This window comes from Otolemur garnettii, unplaced genomic scaffold (genome assembly GCF_000181295.1).
Source record: "Otolemur garnettii isolate 467f Iridium unplaced genomic scaffold, OtoGar3 scaffold00013, whole genome shotgun sequence".
In the NCBI taxonomy this organism is placed as follows: Eukaryota; Metazoa; Chordata; class Mammalia; order Primates; family Galagidae; genus Otolemur; species Otolemur garnettii.
This window is the reverse complement of record NW_003852408.1, coordinates 24,512,179-24,538,642: the sequence shown is the minus strand read 5'-3', so window position 1 is coordinate 24,538,642 and position 26,464 is coordinate 24,512,179. Positions and strand designations below refer to the sequence as shown.

The window sequence follows — 26,464 nt, the reverse complement described above, 5'->3', positions numbered from 1 at the left end:
CAATAGCTGATTGTTTGACATAGCACGTATAAAACAGATGGAATGTGTGTGTTAAAATCCCCAACTTCCAGCTTAGCACAGGTATATATTTAGGGCAGGGGCTGATGACAGTCATAGTCACTCTTTTAGACTCAGAATTTCCTTAGAAATTGTATAATGCAATGTTCTTTTATTATTTCTGTAAGGGAGAAATCTAGGTCCACATTGTTAAGAACTTCTTCCAGATCTCAGAGGTAGCCGGCTGCCGGGAGCCCATTTAGTCCAGGCGTTCTTCCATAACCAAGGATACGACAGTGAGCAAAATGAAGAAATCCCAGAGAGTGTGCTAATAAACTGTGCTGAATCTGAAAGCCCAAACCCGTTGGAAGAATTACCCCTTTCCAAGGTGTACACAAATGGTAGTTTTTCCAGTAAATTCTGTAATTTTCCAAAGTCTTTTGCCTTGTTATTATTTTAATGGTTCATAATTTGGAGGAAAGAAAATTCCCTTTGGTTAAAGAAATAAGTTGTGCTTTAGGCAAATCATGACTTAAAAAAAAAACAATCGAAGGCCCAGTGAATGTTTTTTTTCTTTTGATTCCATGAAATGTGCCCAGAAAATGAAATTGTTTGAAGGTCATTTTTCTAAATAGTAATTTAAAAAATAGGTGCTATTTTGTAGGCTAGTAATTTTTTTACTTGCTTGAAGGAACCTTTAGAAAATCCTTCCCCCTTTTACTTCCTTTTCCTCCTTTCCTTTTCTTTCTTTTTCTTTTTTTTATAATTATGCTCTTATCTGCCACAAGGATTTGATATTACTGCAGAAGTATGTTTCTAATTTTTACACTGTGACCATTTCTTAATCGTATCTATTGTCTGAGAAGGACTACGATTATCATCTCTAAAATACCTGTGTTATGAAGGGGACCATGATTGCACAGAATGTTTTCTGCATGGAACAGAGAATCTAGGGTGACAGTTTCAAAAGCCTTTTCCTTCACAGGGCTATGCAGATTGTCCTCAGTGTCTGTGTCATGGGGACTTGCTCTGCAGAGTTTTGTGTCTCCACCAGCAGGCCCAGGTGGTGGCAGGCAGGAGCAATCAAGAGTTGGCTCCTTCTAGGTTGGGCAAAAAAGGAGGAAGAGAGCACACAAAAGACAGTTGTGGTTCTTCAAAATTTTACCCTTCCTTCATTAAATCAGCATAAAATTTCAAAGTAGTTATTAGCATTTGCCTAACAAATTTTAAGACACACGTAACTTACGGTGGTAAAGACATTTAAAGAAATGAAAACATTTAGGTAAAAAGTAACTTTCGTGTTTGTTAATCGTTTAATTCTCATCTTTATTTTTGCTCTCATTCAGTCTCTCCCACCATTAATTGAATGCGTGAAGGAAAGTTAAAGCGGCAGGTTTTCATATGTGGACAGGCTTCTTCTTAGTGCCTTTGCTGGTCTCTTGCCGTTCTCTCCTGCTGCTCACATTAATTACTTCGCTGATGGCTCTAATTGACCCAGTAAGAGAATCTTATCTGTGTTTAGCCCTTCCCAGGCCCAGGCTTTACAAATGGCCTTCCAAGTTCTGAGTTCCTGCTCCTAGAGTGCCCTTTTCTTTGAAGTTCTAACTCCGTGCTTAAGGCAGTGGACTGTCTGGTTCTAAACCTTCCTTTTCAGCACCATTGCTCCTTATCCGTGATGCCCCATTGGGCTTTTAGCTTTTCCCTTGACTATGCCTGCCTGCCTTTTGCTGTTCCACTGTGTGTGTACATACTGATCCTTGTTTATAGGATCTGCTCTTTTCTCCCCATATTTGTCTGTCCACATTATGTCAGGGAACCCGCCTGAGCCTTGCTTCTTTACGAATGAGTTCCTGATCATACTAGTTGAAATTAATTTTCCCCTTGGTGGCTGCTTCATACTGTGTTATATTTTAGCTGTGAGATTATAATCACCTCGAGAGTGGGAAAGCACTTGGTTTCCTTCTGTCCTTGACCACTCCCTCCGTCATGAGCTTCCAAATGTTCTAGGAACACCCGTCTCATCAAGTTGAGGTGTCAAGGTCTGTGGTTCTTTGACTTTGCGGGACCTTATGTCAGGCATTAATTAATTCTTTTATTAAAGGGCTTCTCTTCCTTTAAAAAAACATAGTTTGTATTGTGGTTTCTTATTAAAAAGGTAATATAGATTCCTAATAAAAATTTTAAAAACTATATTATAGGTAAGCAAAAGAAAGAAAATAAAAACTATTGAAAGTTTTTATAGGAAGCAGTCGCTCTCAGTTACATTTTGGTGTATTTCTTTTTGGGTATTTTCTGTATCTGAATATACACCTATAAACATACTTAAAAAATTACTAAAGGAGTCTCTCATTTGTTTTTTTCTGCTGGTTGCTGTGAACATCTTTCCAAGTGTCTGTAAAAGCACAGAGAAAGCTGCTCTGACCTAGATGTGGTATTTGTTTTTGTCTAGTCATTTCCTCAGGAAGCTCATAGAAGTAGAACTCACAGATAAAGGGTGAACATGCTTTCAGGGCTTGATACCTGTTGCCAAATTGCCCTCTGGAATGCCAGTTTTTTACATCCTTGCCAGCATTGGCTACTATCATTCATTTTCATTTTCTAAACTGTCAGGGGAAAATGGTCTCTTACATTAGTTTAATTTATAGGTCTTTTTTTGCTAGTACAACTATACCCTTGTAGATGATTGATCACCATTAGTATTTCTTGTTTTCTTTTTTCTATGAGTTGCATCTTGCATATTCTATGCCGTGGATGTGTCCTTTGTCCATTTTCTATTGGCTTGTGGTTTTTATTTGGTTTTCGTTTTTATGGCAAGAGTAGTTCCTATCCTTCTCATGTTAAGGATAGTTACCCTTTGCTTTTCAGGTATTTTGCAAATGTTTTTTCTCAGTCTGCTTTGAAATTTTGTTTATGGTTTTTATTTACTATTCATGGAAGTTTAAACATTTTTTATAGTCTTACCTGTTTTTATCTTTATGACTTCGTAAGAAACTTCTTCTCTCTAATATTCAGGTATAATTTTGGAGTGAATTTATGATTTATTTTAAAACACATTCACATTTAATGTTTGTATCATTCTTTGATGTAAGATGTGATTTAAAGATCTTACTTTCTTTCTCCAAATGTTTAGTCCCTTGTCCCAACCACGTTATTCTTTATTTTGTTCTTTCCGGCTTTCAAATACCATCATTATTATATATTAAATTTTTGATAGAAACTTGAGTCTTTTATGGACCTTTTGTTCTGCCCTTTGGGCCATCTGTCTAGTTAGGCCAATGTTCTGTACGTTTAGTACAGAACTAAATACTTTTACTATGAATCCTCTTTTTCAAAAAATGTTTGGACTAGTCTTAAGCATATTTTTAGAGATGAATTTTAGAATTATTTTATTAAGTAAAAAACGCTTTCTGATATTTCATTTGAAATTATATTAAAACTATAGAGTAGGCTGAGGGTAATAGACATCTTTATGACACTGAATGGTACTACACAGAATCAGAAACTATGATTCACTCAGTCATGACTTCTTTGTATACATGGCTCTATGTGTATTTAAACCCAGATTTTTTCTTGGATTATTTATATATGTGTATGCATATATGCACATATAGATGTACATATACATTGTACGTACCTCCATGTACATTATACATATATATCCATATATATGTGTATATATATGTGTGTGTATATCCATTTACAGATGTAAAATTATATAATTTGTTGTTGTTAGTAGAAAATTTTCCCTTCAGATTATTTCCATTGCTGGTGCATGCAGAAATATATTCTATTTTTGCATATTTATCTTATAAACAGCCACCTGACTTAACTGTTAATATTTGTGATAGTTTTTCCTTAGACTTTTAAAAGTTCTTTTGGACATTTCATACATACCTGGGAAGAATAGAACCTACATAAATGAATGTGCAGTTTTCGGTATGGACTGAAAAATGAAAGAAGTAGGAAATTCTTTTGATAGAATGTGGCAAGAACTTGACTTGGAAGAGTCTTCTGTATAGGGTTACCAAAAGGCAAGGTTTTTTTTTTTTGTGACAGAGCCTCAAGCTGTCCCCCTGTCTCCCCTCACAGCAACCTCCAACTCCTGGGCTCAAGCGAGTCTCCTGCCTCAGCCTCCCAAGTAGCTGGGACCACAGGCGCCCGCCCCAACGCCCGGCTATTTTTGGTTGCAGCCGTTATTGTTGTTTGGTGGCCCAGGCTGGATTCGAACCCGCCATCTCAGGTGTATGTGGCTGGTGCCTTAGCCACTTGAGCCATAGGCGCTGAGCCAAAATGCAAGGTTGTTAATGAATGTTTATCCTCTACAATTTCACTGTGTGTGATATTTGGTTTATTGTTGAGCCATATTCAGCAAACTGTAATATTGATTATTATATTATAGTTTTGAAATGTGTACATCATAGTGTTTCAGTCACATGTAATTATATTCAAAAGATATGCAGTCTTTATTTGGATTCCATTTTCCCTGTGTTTAAGTTTTCATTTGTTTCATCACATATGGGGGTGTGACTGAATCGTGAAAGTATCCATGATTCTGTCATAAAGGAATCTCAGAATTCCTGGAATACTTACAGAAGCACTGGTAGCCACAACTAAAAAATGTGTTAACCATTTCATATGGTCTGGCTTTAAGTTAGGAGAATGAAATCGAACATTTTTATTTTCTATTTAAAAGATTTTTTTAATGCTCCTTAGAAGCGAACACTCATTTGGTTCTAATTGGCTGATCAAGCTATCAGAGCGGGGTTCTCTGTTTTTCTTTTAACACCTTAAATCCGTCCCCTCTTTCCCTCCTAACACTTCCTTTCTCCACTCTGCTTCTAACTTGCAGCCCTGTCTGTGTTTCTTTTCCTCATTATCCTAGGTTTTCTAAACTGCATTATGGTTCTTGGGACTATCACCTGAAATGCAGGCCTTCCTACACATTGAATTTTTGTTGCGATCTCTCCTGTGGTTAGGAACTCGTTAAATTCCCATTGTGACCTTAGAGAAGCTTAAACCACAACAGCCTGTTGGTGTTAGGAATGTTCTGTGCCCGCAGCTCTGTTCCTCTGAATCATGCCCACTCGCCCAGCCCTTGCTTAGCGTGCCGTCTTTGTCTGACTTAACACAGTTTCTGTTCAACCTGCAATTATTTTCCCTCACTTAACATATCATTGCTATACTCTTAAACTCCAACCTCTTCATGTCTCCGGTCTTTTAACACAGCTTAAAAGTCTTATTGTATTGTTTACATTCAAAGGATTCTATATTTTTTTTAGCTGAAATAACTTTTGGTATAAAAACTATTTTAGGTGGTATGGGCCTAACTTTGTAAACCAAACTTGGAAAAGTTGTGATGGGAAAACTGTTGTACATTGAAGTCTGTTGTCTTCAAAAAGGGAAGCAAGATGACAGAAGCATAATCATAGGCTACAAGCTTATGTGCATATGAATATGTCGAGTTCAAATTCTTTGTTTTCATTGTCACTTATAGTCATTATCTAATAAATTAAAAATATGTGTATAAAAGGGGGGAAAGAGGTGCTTCTAGGGGAAAGAGGGAATGGGCGTGGTTCTTCACCGTATGACGTTCTGATCACAAGGCCCTGTGAAGTCAAGGTCCTCCTCCGTGACAGCACTTGTCATTAAGTGAATGAATGTGGACCAAGTAGGGGAGGGCAGGGGACTTCCTGGATGAATATGTCAGGGCAGGTGGGTTTGCATGGGGTTCTCAGTACTAGAAGCTAAGCACTGTCCAGCAGAAGATAATCAGACGACTGAAATTGTGTTATGGAAATGGACACCCATGGAATGCCTCTTCTCGATATCATTAACTTTCTTTACTCTTTGACTTCTGTTCCAGTTGCAATTTGAACACTGGAAGTTAATTCCATGTTTCACTACTGAGAATTGAATTAGGATATTTGTGCTGCTCTTCGCCTAAGAATAAAGACCTTGTGTGGCCAGGAGTGTGGCTGGTCATGGCTCAGTGAGTCCCCTGCCTTGCAGTGAATGTTGGCTCGTAGCACCTTACTCCCATGCCTCAGACTGCTGGCTCCTCTACTCCAGATCTACCTACTGACATTATCACTGAGACCGTGAGGGTCTAAAACAGCTGCCATATGAAACATGCTCAAGGAACCCAAAAGCTGCGGGAGGAGAAGATATACAGACTGTGTGCGTAGCAGCCCGTCAGCTTTGGAGTACTTTTCACTTTGTAGACTAGTCTGATCTTCCATGTAGAACTTGATGTGTGTACCATACATTTGGCCTTTAGGTAGGGTGACCATATGTCCCAGTTTTCCCAAGAAAATCCGCCCTGATTTATGTTTGTGTTATCCTGGCATAATTATTAATATGCCGCTTTTCATTCCCAGAAATGGATAATAAATTATATGGCCTAGTTTGGATAATAAATTGTGTGGCCATCCAGGTGTTAAGCTTGCTACTGTTCATCTAGACCCATGTTTTTCAACCTTTTTTTTTTATCTCCCAGTGCACTTGAGCCTGTGGTTAAACTTCCATGGCACACTTAAATTATGTTGATCTAAAAAAAGAATAGAAACAATAATATACTTCCTGTGCTTTGGACTTTTTTGAAAATCATTTAATTATTGGTCTTTAAAGTTTTTCACAGCACACCTAAAGTCCTCCTGTGTGTGTCGGTGAAGGAGCGCTGGGCTGGCTCCATGCCCCACAGAAGGCCTTGTTTCCTCTTGGCGACTCAGTCAGTTTCCTGATTGCAGGCGGATTGAGGGCTTAACATAATAACTTCAGAGAATGGAGATTTTAGAATTTGAAAGGACTTCTAGAGACGAATAGTTCAACTAAGTTTTACAAGGAAGTGAATGATTTTAACTCATTTGAACAAATGGTTTCCTGTGGGTCCAGTGTGTATCTTTTCTAGAGCCTTCCATGTATCCCATGGCCCCATCATCCATGCTGTCTCATTCTGAGCAATTATTTTGCTGGGTTAGCGCACCCCAAACTTTACTGACCAGAATTGCTCCAAAGAAAGCATATGATTCTTTGTTTAAAATAACTCATTTTGAGTTATTTTCCAAAAAGCTAGAAGTTTTTACCCTTCTTGGTTACTAACTTTTTTTTTAGGCACTAGGGAATCTCAGTAAGTAGCTTTTCCCATTACTAGGAGTCTTGGTTCCTCCGTAATGAGCCCACCTGTAATGGAAGATATAAACTTTTGACCACTTTGTTATTTGTGTGTCTACTTAGGTTAAACATGTAACTCTCAAACTCAAGACTCCACTAAACATATATCCACTTACACATTATAGGCAGAACCTTCCTAAGGCAAATCTTTCTCTCTGTGTGAATTTGAAATGTCTAAATATAATGGCAGCTCCATTTGTATATTTTCTGATGATTGAAAAGTTCTTTGAACATAAATTTCTAATAGAATTCTTTGCGATAAATCCTGAAATTAGGAGATGTTTCAGTAACAAACATGAAATCTGAGACATAACACTATAAAATTTCATCTCTTCCTCACATTATGATCTAATACAAATTGAGAGACTCTTTTAGGCCATTGTTTTCCAAATCGTGATGTAGGGATGTAGGCTGCTTCCATCTCGCACGGATGCCATCTGGAGTATTTGGCTTCGAGTGTTGCCGTGGAAGAGAGAGCTTGGATAATCCTGTAGGGATTTGGATGGTCACACAGGAGAGACAGACATCACTTTCCCCTTCTCTCATTAGCTATAATCCATTCTCTTGGCCCTACCTACCAGCCGGGGAAGCTGTGAAGTGTGGTCATGTCATGCCAGGAAGGGAGGAATGAAATGGCGTTTGGTGGGTGGATACACAGCATTATTTCTGCCACAGTCCCCTTCATTGACCTGATTCTTGGCTCATTTGTCCAGTTTTACTAGAATAGTCTTACCATTCTCTTGCTCTTAAAATTTGGCATCTTAAATCATCCTTATTCTTCATATTTTGAGTAAAATTACATTTAGTTTGATCAAGTTCGATTCTAGGGCTCTGGTTCTTTTCACTACTTTGATGTTGCAGATTCACCATGAAGGTGCAGGGTGTAGATTCGAGTGTTTTCTTGTTCCTATTTGTCCGCTCTCTCCCCCTAGCTTTGAACTTCCTCCTACATTTATCATCCATTCACTCCCAGAGATCACCCCTTTTCACAACAAAACCTACATGAGAAGTGTGGTAGTAACCTTAGTATATAGTTTGTCTGTAACTTAAGTGATTGGAAAAAAAGATGATTATTTTAGAATTTGGGATATCCAAGAGCTGCCTTTTTTTTTTGCAGTTTTTGGCCGGAGCTGGGTTTGAACCCGCCACCTCTGGCATATGGGGCCGGCGCCCTACTCCTTTGAGCCTCAGTGCCGCCCACAAGAGCTGCCTTTTATCAGTTCTCGTGAGTTATTAGACTCTTTGGAGCCAAACACCCCATTGGCTGATCAACAAAGTAAAATGCTAATTTTTGTTTGGGTCCCCAGTTGCTAAACAGATGAATATTGGCATTTAGAACATTGTGTTTCTAGCAGAAAATTGTACTGGAGAAACTGAAGAGAATAGAGGGAGAGGAAAGGACTCAGAGAGCATCTGCAACAGGGAGTTCAGTCACGCGGAGATGGAGATGATCCGTGTCTTCTCTGCTGGTGGGGCTGGAGAGACACCTCTGCACAATCAACTGTGCCGTGCTTCCTTTTCACTAATATTTGTCTGTCATCCCAAATTTCATTTCAACATTACTTCAATTACTTATAATTAATTAGATTACATTTCAGTTGCCAATAATATTTTAGAGTAACATGACCAATCTTGTGCATTTGTGCTGAGTGTGCTTCATTTCAACTTCAGAGAGTTGCATTCTTCATCTCTTTCCCAGCACATGGCATAGGCCTGGCAGGCAGCAGGTGTTGGTAGACGTTCGCTCCCTCAGCAAATATTTATTAAGGGCCTGCTATGCACTAGGCATTATGGCAGGTGGGGGACACTGCAATGAGGGAAAGGAGCAGTTTCAAGGGAGGACTGGTTGTGGTCAGACAGAAGGAAGGATTGGAGCAGAAGGGAGGTCTGCTATTTATAGGAGCTGAAAGAGTGGACAGGTGCAGGAGGAGGGGGCCTAAGGTGTGGTGGCATCTCAGTCCTTGTCACAGGCACCCTGAAAAGTAGCTGCTTCTCTGCCTTAAGATTCTCAAATACAGGATATACTCGGAATAGTTATGTCCATGGGAGAAAGCAGTTCTTTAAGAGGGGGACTGGGATAATTAAAGTAACCTTTATCAGATTTGATGATAATGGTTAGAATTACCCTTGTAATGAGGAGCAAAAGTAGTGATCAAAAATAACTTTGTTTCCAACTCTTAGACATTGCTCCAGTGATTGTGTGGTTGAATATTTTGAAAATAATGACTTACCTGTAAAGAGATGTAATTAGAACGCAGTTAGGGAAACCTCTCTGCCTTTTGGTGTGACAGAAGTTTTCATCAGAGGAATACAGCCCTGTTTGTGTATTTTCACAGTGCTGGTAGCTGAATTAGTTAACAAACAGTGAAAGACGTTCTGCATCTTGTCAGGTATTCTCATGTATGTAAAGTATTGTCATTACTTTTACTATTACTTTGATTTTTAGAAGAGAATGTGTAGACATTCCATAATTCAGTTTCAAATGTAAAATCATCAATGGATACATGTTTGATCTATGATTCCAATAGGAAAACATGTCTAAAGTATAAGCTTCTGCTTGTTGTAAAGGTACTTTGGGACACACAGGACACCATGCTGGATGCACACAGGAGGCTCCCTGTTACTCTGTTGACTGGTGCTAAGCACCCCTTTCCAGCCCTCTTTGCTGGGTTAGAGTGCATCTGATGCAACTCTCAAAATGATGTAAAATTATTGAGTCAGCTAAAGAAGTAGTGATACTGGATTTTTCTCTTCCTGGTGGGATTCTTGGTCTCAGGAATAGAAGAATGAACTCATGGACCACAGGCAAGCAGTAGAGACAGAGCAATAGTTTATTAGAAGATAGGAAAGCTTCCAACACTATGGAATGGGGGATGGGGAGCTGGTTGCCCTGGCAGCTTGGGTGGGTTGGGCTTTTATGCTTTGTCTGCTTCCTAACCTGCTGGCAAACACTGATTGGGTCCTTCAAACCTCATGACTTACGCTGATTGGTTTCTTTACATCTTAATTGACTGGTCTCTATTGATTGGCCCTTTATTTGTGCTGGTGTTTTATTTTTTTCTGCCCAATCCCCAGGGGAAGTCCCGCCCCTGGCATTGCCAGGGCCTAGCAACAGCCAGTGACCAATGGCTGCACAGCTCGCTCTAAAGGCGTCCTCCCCCTTCTTCTCCCTGCTGTTTCCCAGTCTCCTGCTTAAAGCCTTCCTCTCCTATCAGCATCCAGGTTTCCTATGTAGAAAGCCTACTACTAGGCAGAATCATGGGAAATCAGACTGCTAGAGCAGGAAGGGACCTTAGCAGTCTTCTGTTCCAATCCTTCATTTTGCATAAGAGGAAATAATGACCCAAATGTAGGGCACACAACTGGCCTCAATGGGGCTTGCTCCTCTGTCCTCAGTTACCAGCTGGATTAAATGAGTTAGTACCTTGATAGCCCTTAGAACAGTGCTCAGGAAATGTGAGTTATCATTTGTTATCAGTATTGCTAGTGGCAGAGCCCAAACAGGAAACTAGATGCAGTAACTGTCAGGCACATTTTGTATTTCCACATTGTATAGGGAGAAACATGTCTTGGTAAGTAGAATTCAAATAAAAATAATGACATCCTCAATGCCTGTTACTGTGCACTCAGTGCTGGTTTCTGGATGAAGTGTTACATATTTGTGGTTTCCTATAAACCTCACAATGTCCCATGAGAGTCACACTCTTGACTGTCTCCGTTTGACACATGAATGTGGTTCCACCACGAGTGAGGGGTTGGGCTAGCCTGTTCCATCTGATTTCAGATTCTGTTCTTAATCATTATTTTAGACGAGGGGTTGGCAAACTATGACCCATTGGCCAAATTTGGTTATAGCTGTTTTTGTACAATCTGTAAGCTAGAGAGGTTTTTTACACTTTTAAATGGTTGAAAGAAATAGATCACGTTTCACGATACCTGAAAATTCTGTGAAATTCACATTCCAGGCTCCATCAGGTTTTCTAGGGGTACAGCTGTGCTCCTTTGGTTACTGCTTTATGACATGACAGCAGGGTTGAGTAGTTGTAGCAGAGACCATGTGGCCTACAAAACCTTACTATTTACTCTCTGGCCTTCCTCAGTGATTACATTTTATGGAATTTCAATTACAGCATAGTTGTCTGATTTTTCAATAGCTTCCTGTCACTTGCCTTTTGATTTGTTCCATATTAATTAATGTATCAATTAGATGCGGAATCGTTTGTGTTTGAAAGTTCACCCTTACATCGTCTATGTCTTATCTTCTTTTAACAGACTGGGGAATGGTTTGTTCCTGGATGGAGTCTGAGGCTGAGGCTGCTGCTAACCTGTTTTTATCCTAGCTGTGGACCGCAGCCATTCGTGGTTTGCATGCTGCTCATGTTCATTTATTGAGCTGGTTATTTTTAAACCTCCATGTGTCTTGGATGCAGAAATCACTCTATTTTCTTTCCTTTGTAGTGGTTTGTTGTCTTCTGATTATGTGGAGATTCACTACGAAAATGGGAAACCGCAATACTCTAAGGTATGGTTACTAGCGTCCGGAAATCCTGTGGTGTACTTTTCATGGAACTGATCAATGCACACGGCATTGTTCTGATGTCTATCTCAGTAAAATCACCTGCCTCAGAGTTAGTGGAGAAATTTATTAAAAGTTAGAGATGTTTGAGACAACGTTAAAGATTTTAGGACAATCAAGAGCTGTTTATTGTTTTAGTTATACACATGGTGCCTTATGTGATGATATAAAGAACTGTATGGTTCCCTATCAACTTCATAAAGTAGTAGATCAAGAAGGACCAGGCTTGTGGTCATCAAATCTGCTTTAGAAGACTGAGTGGGTTACTAGAATGATTGTTTACCAGGAAGGGCAGAGAACAGGTGGAGAAATAAGATTTGGGGAGAACATTCAGAACAGTGGGGTGACTTTTATTATCCTGTACAACAGAAGAAATTGAGACAAAGAGAGGGCAAATAAACCTGCTCAGTGCCACTGAGCATTGTAATATAAAGGTAATTGAATTTCCTTCAGCTGGAGATTAACTTTTCTTCTCTTCATGGAGGATCAATAAGGAGCAAGTGGATTTAGATTAAAGTAGGAGAGAGAGAGAATTTGTATGCAAGAAACACTCTGATTTTCATTAGGGTGAAAATCTCTGGAATGGATCTGTAAGGAAACTCTGACTTTTAGGGAGTCAACAGAGTGCCGCTAACCCTAAGCAGTATCCACAGATGCCAGGGGCGTGGGAGAGGAAACAGAGGGAAACAAATAAAATGGGAACACAAAAAATTGCTGGATTTTTTTTTCTAGACAGCTAACAAGTGTTGGCATAAAAGTGGCACTTTTGGCTCAGTGCCTGTGGCTCAAGTGGCTAAGGCGCTAGCCACATACACCTAAGGTGGCAGGTTTGAATACAGCCTGGGCCTGCCAAATAACAATGACAGCTGCAACCAAAAAATAGCTGGCGTTGTGGCAGGCGCCTGTGGTCCCAGCTACTTGGGAGGCTGAGGCAGGAGACTTGCTTGAGCCCAGGAGTTGGAGGTTGCTGTGAGTTGTGATGCTATGGCACTCTACTTGGGGGGACAGCTTGAGCCTCTGTCTCAAAAAAAAAAAAAAAAAAAAGGCACTTTTCACATATGGATTTGCTGAGTTATGCAGCATAGAAAACTCAAATTTTCAGTCTGATAGTTTCTTAACAAATAATTTATAGGTGGCCATAATAGTAATTATTGCCCTGGAGGCCATAGCATTGCTCAGGATTTGTAACTGTCTAATTAACAGTTGACATATTGATAATTTCAAGTGTGTTCCAGACTTGGAATTTCATACCACAGATTAAGATCTTTCATATATTATTCTTCCTAGTTGTCAGTTCTTGCCTGAAGTTGCATCTTGAGGGTTGTTGAAGCTCCCTCAAAGTTACTGCTGTGGAAAGTGAGCAGAAATGCTTAATCAAGTGCAAGATGGAGCTTCTGGCATTTGTACAAGTCAAAGCTTCTGTCAGCTGTGCCAGGGCCCTGAACACTGCAGTTGCTGAATCATGAGCTTGGAGTAGACAAGATTGCACAGAACTTTATAGACTCAGCAGCTGAGCCACCTTTGCAGAACGCAGTAACCTGATCCAAATTTCTCACTAAGAAGCTTGGTCATTTTTTTTTTTAAGAAGCAGAATAGCAAATTGGCCTCCAGAGGTCATTTGAGGTCCCAAAAGGAGCCTTTATCATTAATAAGATGGTTCAAATTTCATATACGTTATAACTAAAACTTCAAACAAAAAGCATTTCAACTCTGGCAGTTTCTTTTTGTGTTCACTGCTCTTCTCTCACAGATGACCCATTTTCTCAAACAGTTCATATATCCAAACATACTTGCTTCATGGATAATGAATGAACATCTGTTTTTTATGTACCTTTACATACACACACCCCCCAAACCCAAGATCACACGGTGCTACTGTCTTGGAGCAGGATTTAAAAAATCTAACAATGTTATAAATACTTCAGCATGCACTAAATAAATTTCTAAACATTTATTTTTAAAAACGGAATAATTTTCTAATTCATTAGTTATAATTTGCTTTAAAATTTCATGCTTACATTTAGATTGTTTCTACTTCCTCACTATACAAATAACTCTAAGGAAAGGCCTTCCGAATTCCTTCTGAATATATCCTTAGGGTTGCTTAAGGATTAATTCTGAGAACAGAATTTCCTGAGTCAAGGAGTTGGTACCTTTTTAAAGGCTTTTGGTACTTATGCCAAATATTATTAACAAAATTTCTTTCTGAAAGTTGGCATGAATTCACAGTTCCACTACCATTACACACATATTTTTAAAGGATTTGTAAATAAACTTCATAAACATGGCCTTCTGTGTTATTTAGGAAAATTTTTGTACGAAAGTACAAAAGGGGAAATTATAAGAATGGTGAGAATGAACTTGGTTTTACACAGTATGTGGCCTTTCTTCCAAAGATCTCAAGCTATTTCAGCTAAAGGACATGCACATGAAAAACACAAACTCACACACACAAGTATTAGTCACATGACAGAGAAAAACAGCCTCTTTGACTATGAAGTTAAATATTTATGTGGACAGTGACAATATTCTAGAAATTAGCTTCAAACAAAATGATGAAGTCACACTTTGAAAAGATGAGTGTATGGGTTTTCCCACTTTACCATTACCAAGCTCGTCCCTTGCTCCCAGTTCTTGCTAGAAATGTCTTGGCTTTTACTGGGCAGAAGTGGGTTAAAGGGGTTTCTTTTCATGTGAAGTATGTATAGGAACTGGACAGGTCAAAAAATTAAGTATATAATATAACCACTAGGTAGCAATTGGTAAGAAAGATGTTTTGTTTTACACCGAACAGACTAGTTGCTTTTATGATACTTCCTACCAGGGCTTTGAACCTAGTATGCCATAAAACAACTTGATTGATTTTTTAAAAACTAAATTTAAAAAGAACTTACTGATTTTTTTCTTTTGTTTAAATAAAATTTTTAAAATGTAATTTATATACCATAAAGTTTATAATTAAATTTTTTTAGTATATTTAGAGAACTATGCATCCATCAACATAATCTAATTTTAGAACATTTCCATTACTTCACCAAGAACCCCCCCCAACCTATCAATAGTGGCTCTCCACCCTCTCTCTCACCAGCTTTGTAGATAACCACCGATCTACTTTTTTTCCTCTATAGATTTGCCTATTCTAGACATAAATAAAATCATAATATGTGGGCCTTTGTGAACAGTTTTTTTTTTCTAGTTTTATCAAGGTATGACTGAAAAATAGGAATTCTATACATTTAAGATGTGCAGCTCAAACTGCATGTATAGGAATTGTGTATATACAAGTTGTCCATAGATACTTAGGTTGTTTTGGTATCTTGGCTGTTGTGAATAATGCTGCAGTGAATATGGCAGTGCAGATTTCTCTTTGAGATTCATGTTTTCTTTCTTTTTTTTTTTTTTTACTTTTTTTCATATTTCTTTCCTATTTTTAATTTGTTGAAGAACCTGTCTATTGTTTCCATAATGGCTGTTCCAATTTACATTCCCACCAACAGTGTACAAGGATTCCCTTTTTTCCACCTCCTCCCCAACGCTTGTAATCTTTTGTCACTTTGATAATAACTGTCCTCAGAGCAGTGAGGTGTTATCTCATTGTGTGTGTTTTATTTTGTTAAGAGACGGGATCTCATTTTCCAGGGTGGAGTAGAGTGGTGTGATCACTGCTCACTGCAGCCTCCAACTGCTGGGCTCAAGTGATCATCCTGCCTTAGCTTCCTGAATAGCTCTGACTCAGGTATGCCACAATGCTTGGCTAATTTAAAAAAAAAAAATTATAGAGATGGAATTTCCCTATGTTGCTGGTCTTTTTTTGTTTGTTTTTGAGACAGAGCCTCAAGCTGTCCCCCTGGGTAGAGTACAGTGAAATCACAGCTCACAGCAACCTCAACTCCTGGGCTCAAGCGAGTCTCTTGCCTTAGTCTCCCAAATAGCTGGGACCACAGGTGCCTGCCACAATGCCCAGCCATTTTTTGGTTGCAGCTGTCATTGTTATTTGGTGGGCCTTGGCTGGATTCAAACCCACCACCTTAGGTGTATGTGGCTGGTGCCTTTGCCACTTGAGCCACAGGCGCCGAGCCATGTTGCCGGTCTTGAATTGCTGTCCTCAAGTGATCCTCCTGCCTTGGCCTCTCAAAGTGCTAGTGTGAGCCACTGAGCCAGGCCTTCACAGTGGTTTGTATTTGCATTTCTGATGATTAGTAATGCTGAACACCTTCCCAATGTCCTTTTTGGCCATTGTATGTATTTCTTTTTTGAGAGATGTCTTTTCAGGTCCTTGGCCCATTTTTTAATCAGGCTATTTGTTTTCTTGGTATTGAGTTGTTTGAGTTCTTCATATATTTTGGATATTAACCCTTATCACGTGTATGGTTTGCAAGTACTCTCTCCCATTCTGTAGGTTGTCTCTTTACTCTGTGGATTGTTTACTTTGCTGTGCAGAAGGTTTTTAGTTTGATGTAGTCTCACTTGTCTGTTTTTGCTTTTGTTTCCTATGCTTTTGGGTGAATACGACTTTACACCCACTAGGATGGATAAAATTAAAATGATGGGCAATAACAAATGCTGATGAGATTGTGGAGAAATTGGAACCCTCATGCACTGCATATGGGAATATAAAATGGTGTGGCTGCTTTGGAAACCATTTGGACAGTTTCTTAGAAAGTTCAGCATAGAGTTACCATATGACTCAGCAATTCCACTTTTAGGTATAACCCATGTGAATTGGAAACATATGTCCACAGAGAAACTTCTACATAAATGTTCATAGCAGCATTATTCACAATAGCCAAATTGGAAACAATCAACAAATGTCTTTCAATCGAAGAATGAATAAAGAAAATATGGTATATTCACAAAATGGAATTGCTATTCAGCCATAAAAAGGGATGAAGCATGGATCTGTACTACAACATAGATGACTCTTGTAAACATCATGCTACGTGAATGAAGTCCTACACAAAGAACCACATATTGTATGATTTGCTTTATTTGAAATGTCTAGAATAGGCAAATCCACAGAGGCTGAAAGTAGGCTAGTGGTTGCCAAGGGCTGGTGGGGCAGAGGAGAGGAGAAACGGGGACTGAGTGCTAATGGGCACAGACTTTTGTTTTTTAGTGGTTGATGAAAACAATCTGGAATTAGCTAGTGATGATGGGTGCACAGCTCTACGAATATACTAAAAAACCACTTAATTTTATACCTTAAGGAGGTATACTTTATGGTTTATGAATTATATCTAAAAAAAAAAACCATTATGTGGGGAACAGGGCTTTATTTACTCACTCCTTTCATCAAATTAGAATCCTTTGAGAGTGGTCTTGTCACTCACGCTCATGAATAAACAATTCCTATGCATTCATTAAACAAATGTACTTAGCATAATGTCCTCCAGGTTCATCCACATTGTTGCAGATGGTGAGATCTCCTTTTATAAGGTTCAATAATATTCTTTTGTGTATGTATATATATACACATATATGTATGTATATGTACATAAATAAGTCAGAAAAGAAAAATATTGCATGATCTCACTTATATGTTGAATAAAAAATGTCCAGTATATAGAAACAGAGAGAACAGTGATTAGCATGAGTAGAAGGGGTGATTAGAGAGGTAGGGATGAGGAGACGTGGGTAAAGGGCACAGAGTTGCAGATATCCAGGCTTTAAGTCTAGCAATGGGATGTACAGTATGAAGACTGCAGTCAGACAGACCATGTGATGAAAATTTGCTAAAAGAGTAGATTTCAAGTGTTCTTACTACACACATACACAACAGACTATAGTAATCATTTCACTATAATAAAATAATATGTTGTATATTTAAGAAATATATAATTTGTAAAAAAATCAAAAAAATCAAAACCATATTGATTTAGCTCTTATTATGACCTAGTCTAGTTCCTAGTCTCGGTTCTAGATGTCGTATCAATGAATCAAACAGATAAATCCCCCCCTCTTCTCCATTCTCTTCTTGCCTTTGTTCTTTTCTTTATCGCTATAACCATATGCCCTTTTAGAATGTTCTTTGTACTTCCCTTATCAAACACCATCTTAGCTCAGCTTCAGCTCCCTCCTCAGGCTTTCTGGCAGCAGGAGAGCAGGGATTGTGCTGAGATCTGAAGAGGGAGTGTTGTGAGGACCCCGCTGCTTCCGTGTGTGAGGGAGGGGTGGGCCCTGCGGCAGCTGGTGGAGCTGCCTGAATCTGATCGGGGTATTGACAGCCACCTAGGTCTGCCTGTCTTCCCTTCTCTCATTTTTTCTTTCTTCCCTTTTTTCTGCATCTTTTCCTTTCTCCCATCCCCTCTTTCTTTCTTACTGTTTTGTGAATTTTCCCAGACTATTTTTCTTTGTCCATTTTCCTTTCTTCTTTTCCTACCTTTTCAGCTTGCCAAAATTAGAGTTAAAAATTTATGTTTGTGTGTCCTCTCCTAACCAAAAAATTAGATAATTTAAAGTGTGTAATTTACATTACATTAAAATGACATTTTTACTTCTGTGTATACTAGAGTGTTTTTTCTTAGTCTTTGAATTTATATCCATTTTTTTGAAAAAAGTTGCTCACCACTGGGTAGATAATAAATCATTTAAGTAATAACAGAGAAAATAAGACTACCCGCACCAAACCACTTATTAAACTGCAAGATTATCAGTTACTTAAAATTTGAGTGTAAAGTAGAAATAATTACTGCTTTCCAGGCAACATTCTAAGTATATTTGTGGAATCTGAAAGGAACATGGGATTGAAAGTGCCTCATGAAATCAAGCGAGAACATGACACTGGCTCCTCACAAAGCTATTTTAAGTTTGAATAGTATAATTTATATGAACTATTAAAAATTGATATAGCATTGGTACAGCCAAACTGTTCTAATACTTTATTTATTAAACTACTGCAAGAACATTTCCCCCACTGAATTTAATGAAGGCAAATAATTAAACTTGGTGTTCAAGTCTCAAGTTCCCCAACTCTCTAAAATTATTTTTTTCATTTCCTTATTTTGCAGAATTTGGTGGTATATGTGTCCAATTATAGATATCTTTTTTTTCCATATCTCTTTTGCTATCAGCTCACTAATTTTTAAAATAGATTGGCACATCCTGCTAATTGATGAGGTTGAAATATTTAAAGATATGCATTCTGAATATGGATATTCATATATTATCATATTATCATATATTATGGATATCATGCTATATGAATATCCTGGATATCATAATATACACATTTCCTAGTTAAGGCCTATGTAGTTTCTTTCAAAATGTTTATCTAGACCTTCAGGAGTCCCTTGAAAGTATCAGTGCTTGTTCATTATGTATGTCCAAGTTTATGGGAATTTCTTAAGCTATGAACATAATAAGAATTCACCGACTGAACTTTATGAAGCAAATGAGGTAATTAAACAGACACAAAGGTGGGGTAATTTAAAAAAGTTAAATCTAAATCATTTATTCTATTTCCATTAAAGTAGAATCAAACAGTTCTCTTACTAGGTTAGTGCTATCAGGGAGACAAATCTCCGCCCTCCCCAGATGTTATCACTAATGTCACAAAGTTGTAATCCTCAGTCATTTCTGAGTAGGAAGTGTTTTAAAAGATGCATATGGCAGACCAGGTGTGCTGGCTCATACCTGTAATCCCAGCACTCTCGGAGGCCAAGGCAGGCGATGATCACCTGAGCTCACAAGTTCAAGACCAGCCTCAGCAAGAGTGAGACCACTCCCCCCAATCTCTAAAATAGCCGGGTGTTGTGGTGGGTGCCTGTAGTCTCCAGCCACTCAGGAGACTGAGGCAAGAGAACAGCTTGAGCCCAAAAGTCAGAGGTTGTTGTGAGCTCTGACACCGTGGCACTCTACTGGGGGGGACAAAGTGAGACACTGTCTCAAAAAAAAAAAAAGATGCACATGGCTCTAGTGTTCCATTACTTGAAGGATTCTGAGCTTGGCAAACTTGTGGAGCAGGGTTATTATTTGAGCTTTGTCTGGCTTGTGGAGTGTTCAGCTGTGTGGAAATGGTAGGTTGAGAAAGGTGCCTAGCCCACGACTAGGATTTTTAATTTCCTTTGAATAGCCAATAACTTCCCCTTATCAGATGCTTCGTTTTTGTTGAATTTAATTAAATACGGATGTCTGTGGGGATGGACAGAGGCTTGTGATGCGTGCTGAATTAGCCCTTTTGGGTTCTCCTTGCTACCCTCTGCCAAGTCACACATCTGTGACCCACTCATATGTGGTGACACTAGCCACCTTTCTTAAGGTGTCTGAATTCTTTCTCATTGAAGAAAGAAACAGTAGCTTGAGAGCCTGAAGATGTGAAATTCATTTTGGCTTTTTGCTGTTTCTGGTAAACCCTTTTCTTTTTTGTCTTCTTTCTTTTTTTTTTTTTTTGCTATCTTGGCAAAGAACAAAGAACTAGCAAAGCCCGTTAGCACTTGGTGCCTGACTCCCTGCTGTACGTGGAGATGGGGGTGACTGTGAATAGGGTTGTTCAAGGTGGCTGAGTCCTTGAGTGGAAGGGATGCCTGGGGCTGACTATCCAAAGTCATGGTTACTGATACCCTCTGGAAACAGGCTGTCTGTGCTGGCCCACTACTGCTATGCTTGTTACCCAAGAGGAGTTGCTTCTCTCTAAGGGTTTATTTTATACGAGATATCTGCAGTCATATTTATAAATTGCTGCATAGGTCTGAAGAGTTGCCAAATAGTATTTTTCTGTAATACTTCAAGAAGTCTTGGTATAAATTTCATAATAAGAAATTCAGAAAATCCTCTGCTACTCCTGCTAGTACTCAATTGGGAACTGCTGAATTGCTTAGGTATTAAAGCAGTGGTTCTCAACCTTCCTAATGCTGCAACCCTTTACTACAATTCCCGTGGGTTGTGACCCTCAGGCTGAGAACCACTGAATTAAAGCTTTCTTATGGGAAACATCGGGGTGAATGTTACCTCAAGTGTTATAATGCATAAGGTCCAGGAAATAGGGTGTTACCCATTCAGATCTGCGTTTTCCTTCAGACAACATGCCACCTTTAATTCAAGTAGGTCACAATGACTCTAATAGTGGGAGAGCATCAACTTTTGGTTTTCATTGCAAGTGAATAAAGCTTATATCTAAGAAACATATTGGAAATATTTTCTGAGGAAAAGATGACTATTTTTAGGAAAATCTGGAAATTGCTTTTCTCAGAAAGGTCAAGTACATATGACTGTGTTTGCTGGGCATTTACTTCTAACAATCACTTGACTTAAGATAGCCTTTTGGTGTGATATAAGTGCTAACTAGCTGGTTTGATGGAATTTACAGTTACCTATGGCTGTTTTTAGAATCATGTGGAAAGTCTCAAATTTAATTGCTGAATATTCACTTGGATTCTCAATTTGCTAAGATGTGTGATTCCATTTTGCCCTTATAAGTTCCAGAGTTGCATATGCAAATGAAACTTAACACATACAAACATATACAGATTTTACATGCAAGTTTGTTTTTGAAAACAGAAAAGCAACCTTTTATTAAGTATGTATGTGTTGTTGACCTTTTGACAACATGGATTTGAACTGTGCAGGTCCATTTACATGAGGATAGTTTTTCAATGAAACATGGATCAAAATGGAATGTTGTGGAGGTCGAGGACTCGAGTGTGGGGGGATTTGGGTGTATGTGGGGTCCTGGGAACCAATTCCTTGTGTCTACCAGGGGACAACTGTAAAAATGTGTGTGTATCTCTATTCCCTCCTAATAACCCACCTAAATAACAGTTAAGGAATAAAGAAGGATATAAACCCACAAGGACAAAAACCAGAGAAGAGAAGACAGCAGGTGGGAAGTGTCTGTAAAAGCAGATGAAGAAGTGGTGACTCTATTAACTGAGCTTTCCCAGCTGTGCGAAATTCTACGGGGGGGAGTGGGGAGAAGAAGCAACTCAACTTACGTCACTATCCCAGAAAAGCTCAGGAATCGAAGGCATCTGAGAGTAGAAAGATTGTTTGAAAGTCTGTGTGAAGAGTAAGTAGTTGAATCTGTGATTTACTCCCCACCCCATAAAGCAGGTACCACCCCTTCCTTCCTAGTCTGCTAGGGGGCCTCAGTTTATGGCAAAAAATAGAAAGAAGGGAATTCTGAGAAAAATAATAAAAAATAGCTCCCTAGAACTAAAATGTATGGTTTTCTTAATTAAAGGAAAACAGAGTGCCCAGTGCGATGAAGGAGCAAAGACCCACACGCGGGCACATTATGAGATTTCATACACATGGGGCTGCGTAGAATTTCCTGAAGTCTTCTCAAAGGGCAAAAACAGATTTTATAGTAAAGGTCAACCGTTAGAATAATATCCAAGTTTCAGCAGCAGCATTAGAAACGCGAAGCCTGTGCACACTGCCTTTGAAAAGCAAAGAGAAAATAATTTCCAACCTAGCGCTGTATAGTCACCCAAATTATGGATCTTGTGTGAGGAGTGAAAAAGATTTTCATACATGCAGGTTCTCACCGGATTTATCTTCCATGAAAGATACACTTCTTCAGGAGAGTGTCAGAGGCTAGGTGCCTCCAAAATAGGGGGCCAAGATCTGCAAATGGGGAAGACGTGAGGTCTAGGATCCAATGTAGAGCTCTGGGAGGCCACAGAGAAGTCCTGGTTGGCAGCTGTGCCTGGGGCCTGGGACGCGGCAAGGATGGACGAAAGCAGGAGGGTGGAGGGAAATAAGAGGGGTGTCTCCAGGGACAAATGGACGTAACACGCTGTCTGGTTGGACCATATTGACCGAAGAATATTCTCAGGTAATAGGGACTGTGTAAGTGCTATGTGAAAAAAATAAGGAAACAAGAAAATGAAGCAAAAATTCTCAAAAAATTTAAAAATGGAGCAAGGAAGAAAATGAATTAGAGTGACACAGCTGTGGACAATATTTGCCTACTCATAATGTGAACTAAGTAGCACTTTAACCAAAACCTAGTAATCCATATTGGAATGTACTGGGGGCAAGAGGGGTTTTCAAGATTTTATATGAGGAAGATAATTTCTAAAATGTAATCAGGACACAGCAAAATAAATACTCCATGCAAAAACATATAGGGAAACTCCAGAAGGAACAGTTAAGACTTCAACATGGTTGCCTTGGAGGTGGGGAGGGAGGGAGAAGGAAAACTTCTGTGTTTTCTAAAAAATACCATTTGACTTGGAAAAATAAGTTCACGTATTGTTTCTAAAAACTCCTCTGAAATTAATTTTAAAAGATAGGAAAGCCATAGGATTTTGTATAGTTTTCCATCCAACGACGTATCACTGACAGTGATTATAAACAACACTTTTGGGGTGTCAGTCAGGAAGAAGTCTTTATTCCCTAAATGTTTGGTAACTACCTACTCCTATAATAACATGCTTGAGAAGTACACATAAATTTTATCAGTGATATTGGTGTCATTCCTTTTAAATTCTTTTTCTTTCATTAACACACATATTTGGTTATAGAAAAGTTGAAAAATTGCCTGGTCCTATTTGTGACTTCATATAGGACAGCGGTTCTTAACCTTCCTAATGCCTCCTAATGCTGAAACCCTTTAATACAGTTCCTCATGGTTGACCCCCAACCATAAAAGTATTTTCGTTGCTACTTCATAACTGTAATTTTGCTACTGTTATGAATCATAAAGTAAATATCTGATATGCAGGATGTATTTTCATTGTTACAAAGGGGTCGCGACCCACAGGTTGAGAATTGCTGGTATAGGAGGAGTTTCTAGGGTTGTCAGTACACAGTTCACGTACATTCCCATCCTTGCATTTCTTTTGCTTTGTTGAAGCATCCAGAGAGTGACTCACAATGCCAAAGCTCTAACCAGTCAACCTTCGGCTTTGTAGGGCGGAGAGCACTGTTACTACCATGGAACCATCAGGGGCGTCAAGGACTCCACTGTGGCCCTGTCGACTTGCAATGGACTTCAGTACGTGAGGCTCTTACTGGGTCCTCCTCCCCTCCATGACTGCTCTGATTTGTCCACCCTTTCCCTTTTGGTTTTTATAGATATTCATTTTAGTGACTCTTCTGTGCTTCTCACATGCTGAGGACTGCACATGCCGTGGTGCACAAGGAACGCAAAGCCCTTGTCCTCTTTCACACTTAGTGTTTGTAGGAGGTTCAGAGATTAAACAAATGATGACACAGACTAGTGTTTAGTTGCCATTTTGCAAGATGCGATAACAGGGGTGAACAGGGGCTTATGAAGTGATCAAACTTGGCCCAGGGAGATTTCCCAGAGGGGTTTGCAGAAGCTGTATCAGTTAGACCTGAGGATAAGTAGGAGTTAGCCAGGCAAGAGTGGGGGCGCAGGTGACAAAGAGAGGAGGACATACTTTGGCATTGACACAGAGGCATGTTCTTAAAAAACTCTCTGTCGGCACCCAAACATGGTAGCACCTCATATAAAGAACTAGTTTTGGCCATGCGATGACAAAAGATCTTAAATTGAAATTCTTCTTTTCACCCCTTTATAAAAATTCCCTGTCTCTCAAAATTAAATGTGATTTGTATGACTCAGTCACACTGCTTGATGGAAATTCACAATTTATAAGCCTAAAGATACCTCTGTGTGCCTCTTCAGAATCAGATGGTTTTAGATTATTCTTATCTATGAAGGACCCATATGTTTTCATTTAGATGAGGCTGGATTGGCCTAACCGGAAATTTGCACTAGTTTTACCTTGTTCTGGAATAATAACTTGAGGTACTGCCCTGTATGAATCCCCCCACCCCAGGTTAATCTTCTGTCTGTTTCATTTCAAAAATTAATTACATCAGGTATAACCTATGTGCTCTTGGCGTGTACTTTTATAATTTTCATAGCCTACATGCTATCTAGTAGAGAGTGCCAGGGCCACAGACAGATGAATTAGATTTGGGGGATTATAAAGGGATCTCTTCTTTTAAAGGCACAGGAATGAGGCTCCCATGCGATTTCTTGCCATTTGCTGTATTTTTAAATTCCCTCCCTGTGTGGTTTCTTCGTTCTAGTGGTATGTTTGAAGATAACACCTATGTGTACATGATAGAGCCGCTGGAGCTGATTCATGAAGAGGTGAGTCTATGAAACACTCTCCTGATGGTGTCTGTACTCTTCCGGCATCTTTGCCTTTGAGCAGGAAAGGGAAAATAAATACAGATCTCTTTCTTTTTTTTTTTTTTGAATTTCAGATTAATACGAGGGTACAAACCATTAGGTTACAATGTTTGCATTTGTTAGGTAAAGCCTCGGTTGTAGTTGTGCCCCGTACATAATACAAGTTACCTACCTTACTGCAAACTTAGAATGGTGTCACGAGTTTTGAAGTTTAAATTGCACAGCCAGGCCCACACACCAGTCAGGGTTGATAAGAGGCACCGGATTTAGGTTTTCTGAAGGGAAGGCCAGTCCTTCCCATTCAAAAGAGCTCATTTTGTTTTATCCAGGTTAGTTTCTTTTTTTTTTTTTTTAAATCAGCTTTTATTCTTCCTCAGATAATTGTGTGACTATAAGCATGTCTTTAACTTTTATGAGAATTTTCAGTGGGGAAATTTGTGGGCTGAAATACGGTTGCATTATAGAATGTTAAGTTTTCTTTAGAGATAAGAAAGAAAATAATGTTTAGAGTCATGTGAATTAGTCAGTGATTTAGACAAGAAATCATATGCTCTAATAGTGTTGCTTGCTAATAAATGTAGCCACATTTAAAATGCAATAGATATTCATCAGCTATTTTATCCAGGGCTTACTACATGCTAGGTATTATTTTAGATGCTGGGAATACATTAGTGGCAAAATGGACATAGAGCCTGAGCCTAATGGAGCTTACAGTTTATAAGGGGCAGGTGGGAATATACAGAATGAATACGTAATTATATAGGACATGTTAGATAGTGATACAAGCTAAGGAGGGAAAAAAAATGAAGCCAGGAAGGGGGCAAGTTAAACGTTTATATAAGCTGTCTAGGGAAGATCACAAAGAGAAGGTGAATTGTGAGTAAAGAGCTTATAGAAATTAGAGAGCTGGCAGAATATTCCAGGAGATGAGCAAATACAAAGGCCCCAGGCAGGAGTGTGCCTAGAATGTTCTCCAGGCTTGGGGGTAACCTCATTAGGATGGAGAGAGGTGATGGATGGAGGAGAATACCAGGAGATAAAGGCACTGAGAGGTAACAGCAGGGACAGGGAAAGCAGATCAGGGAAAAGAACTCTAATGGGGAAATAGTATTTTGAGTGTGATATCAGAATATTGCAGCCATTTGAAGTGGAGCAGAAAACATTTTTTCATCTTTAAAAGAGATTTCAAATTTGGATAAAGTAAATTGTGGAGCAAGTAATAGTCATCCAGGCTACCAGTAATAACAGTCGAGCACATAAATTTTAGTTTCTTGGTCGTGGCCATGTGTATATGAATATGGAATACATTTTAAATTTGAAGCAGAAGAAACATTAAATTTTATAGACTTTGGTAAAACCATAACAAGGAAAAAAATCTTGTTTGCTATTTGTATTTTGTCTTGCGTATTCTGTAACAAACAAGTAGTAAATGATTATGTATTCAAAAAAAGAAAAGAAAATAGTGACTAATTCTCATATAAATTGTATTTAATTTTGACCAAAGTACATTACTTAAACATTAATTTTTAATTCAACATGTTAATATGTTGTTTATCATATTGCATCCTCATTTATAAGTGAAATCTGTTTGTGATTTCCCTTTTATAATA

At 38.8% G+C, this 26,464-nt stretch overlaps 1 protein-coding gene across 3 annotated transcripts in view; it reads left to right on the top strand.

The window, feature by feature from the left end:
* Nucleotides 1–26,464, top strand: part of ADAM23 (ADAM metallopeptidase domain 23) — a 166,211-nt gene that overhangs the window by 69,757 nt on the left and 69,990 nt on the right. For all 3 annotated transcript variants that reach the window (XM_012802203.2, XM_003785110.3, XM_012802204.2), the window contains exons 3-5: nucleotides 11,626–11,689; nucleotides 23,599–23,681; nucleotides 24,749–24,812. In XM_012802203.2, the coding sequence (XP_012657657.1) occupies nucleotides 11,626–11,689; nucleotides 23,599–23,681; nucleotides 24,749–24,812 (211 nt within the window). The remainder of the gene's footprint in view (nucleotides 1–11,625; nucleotides 11,690–23,598; nucleotides 23,682–24,748; nucleotides 24,813–26,464) is intronic.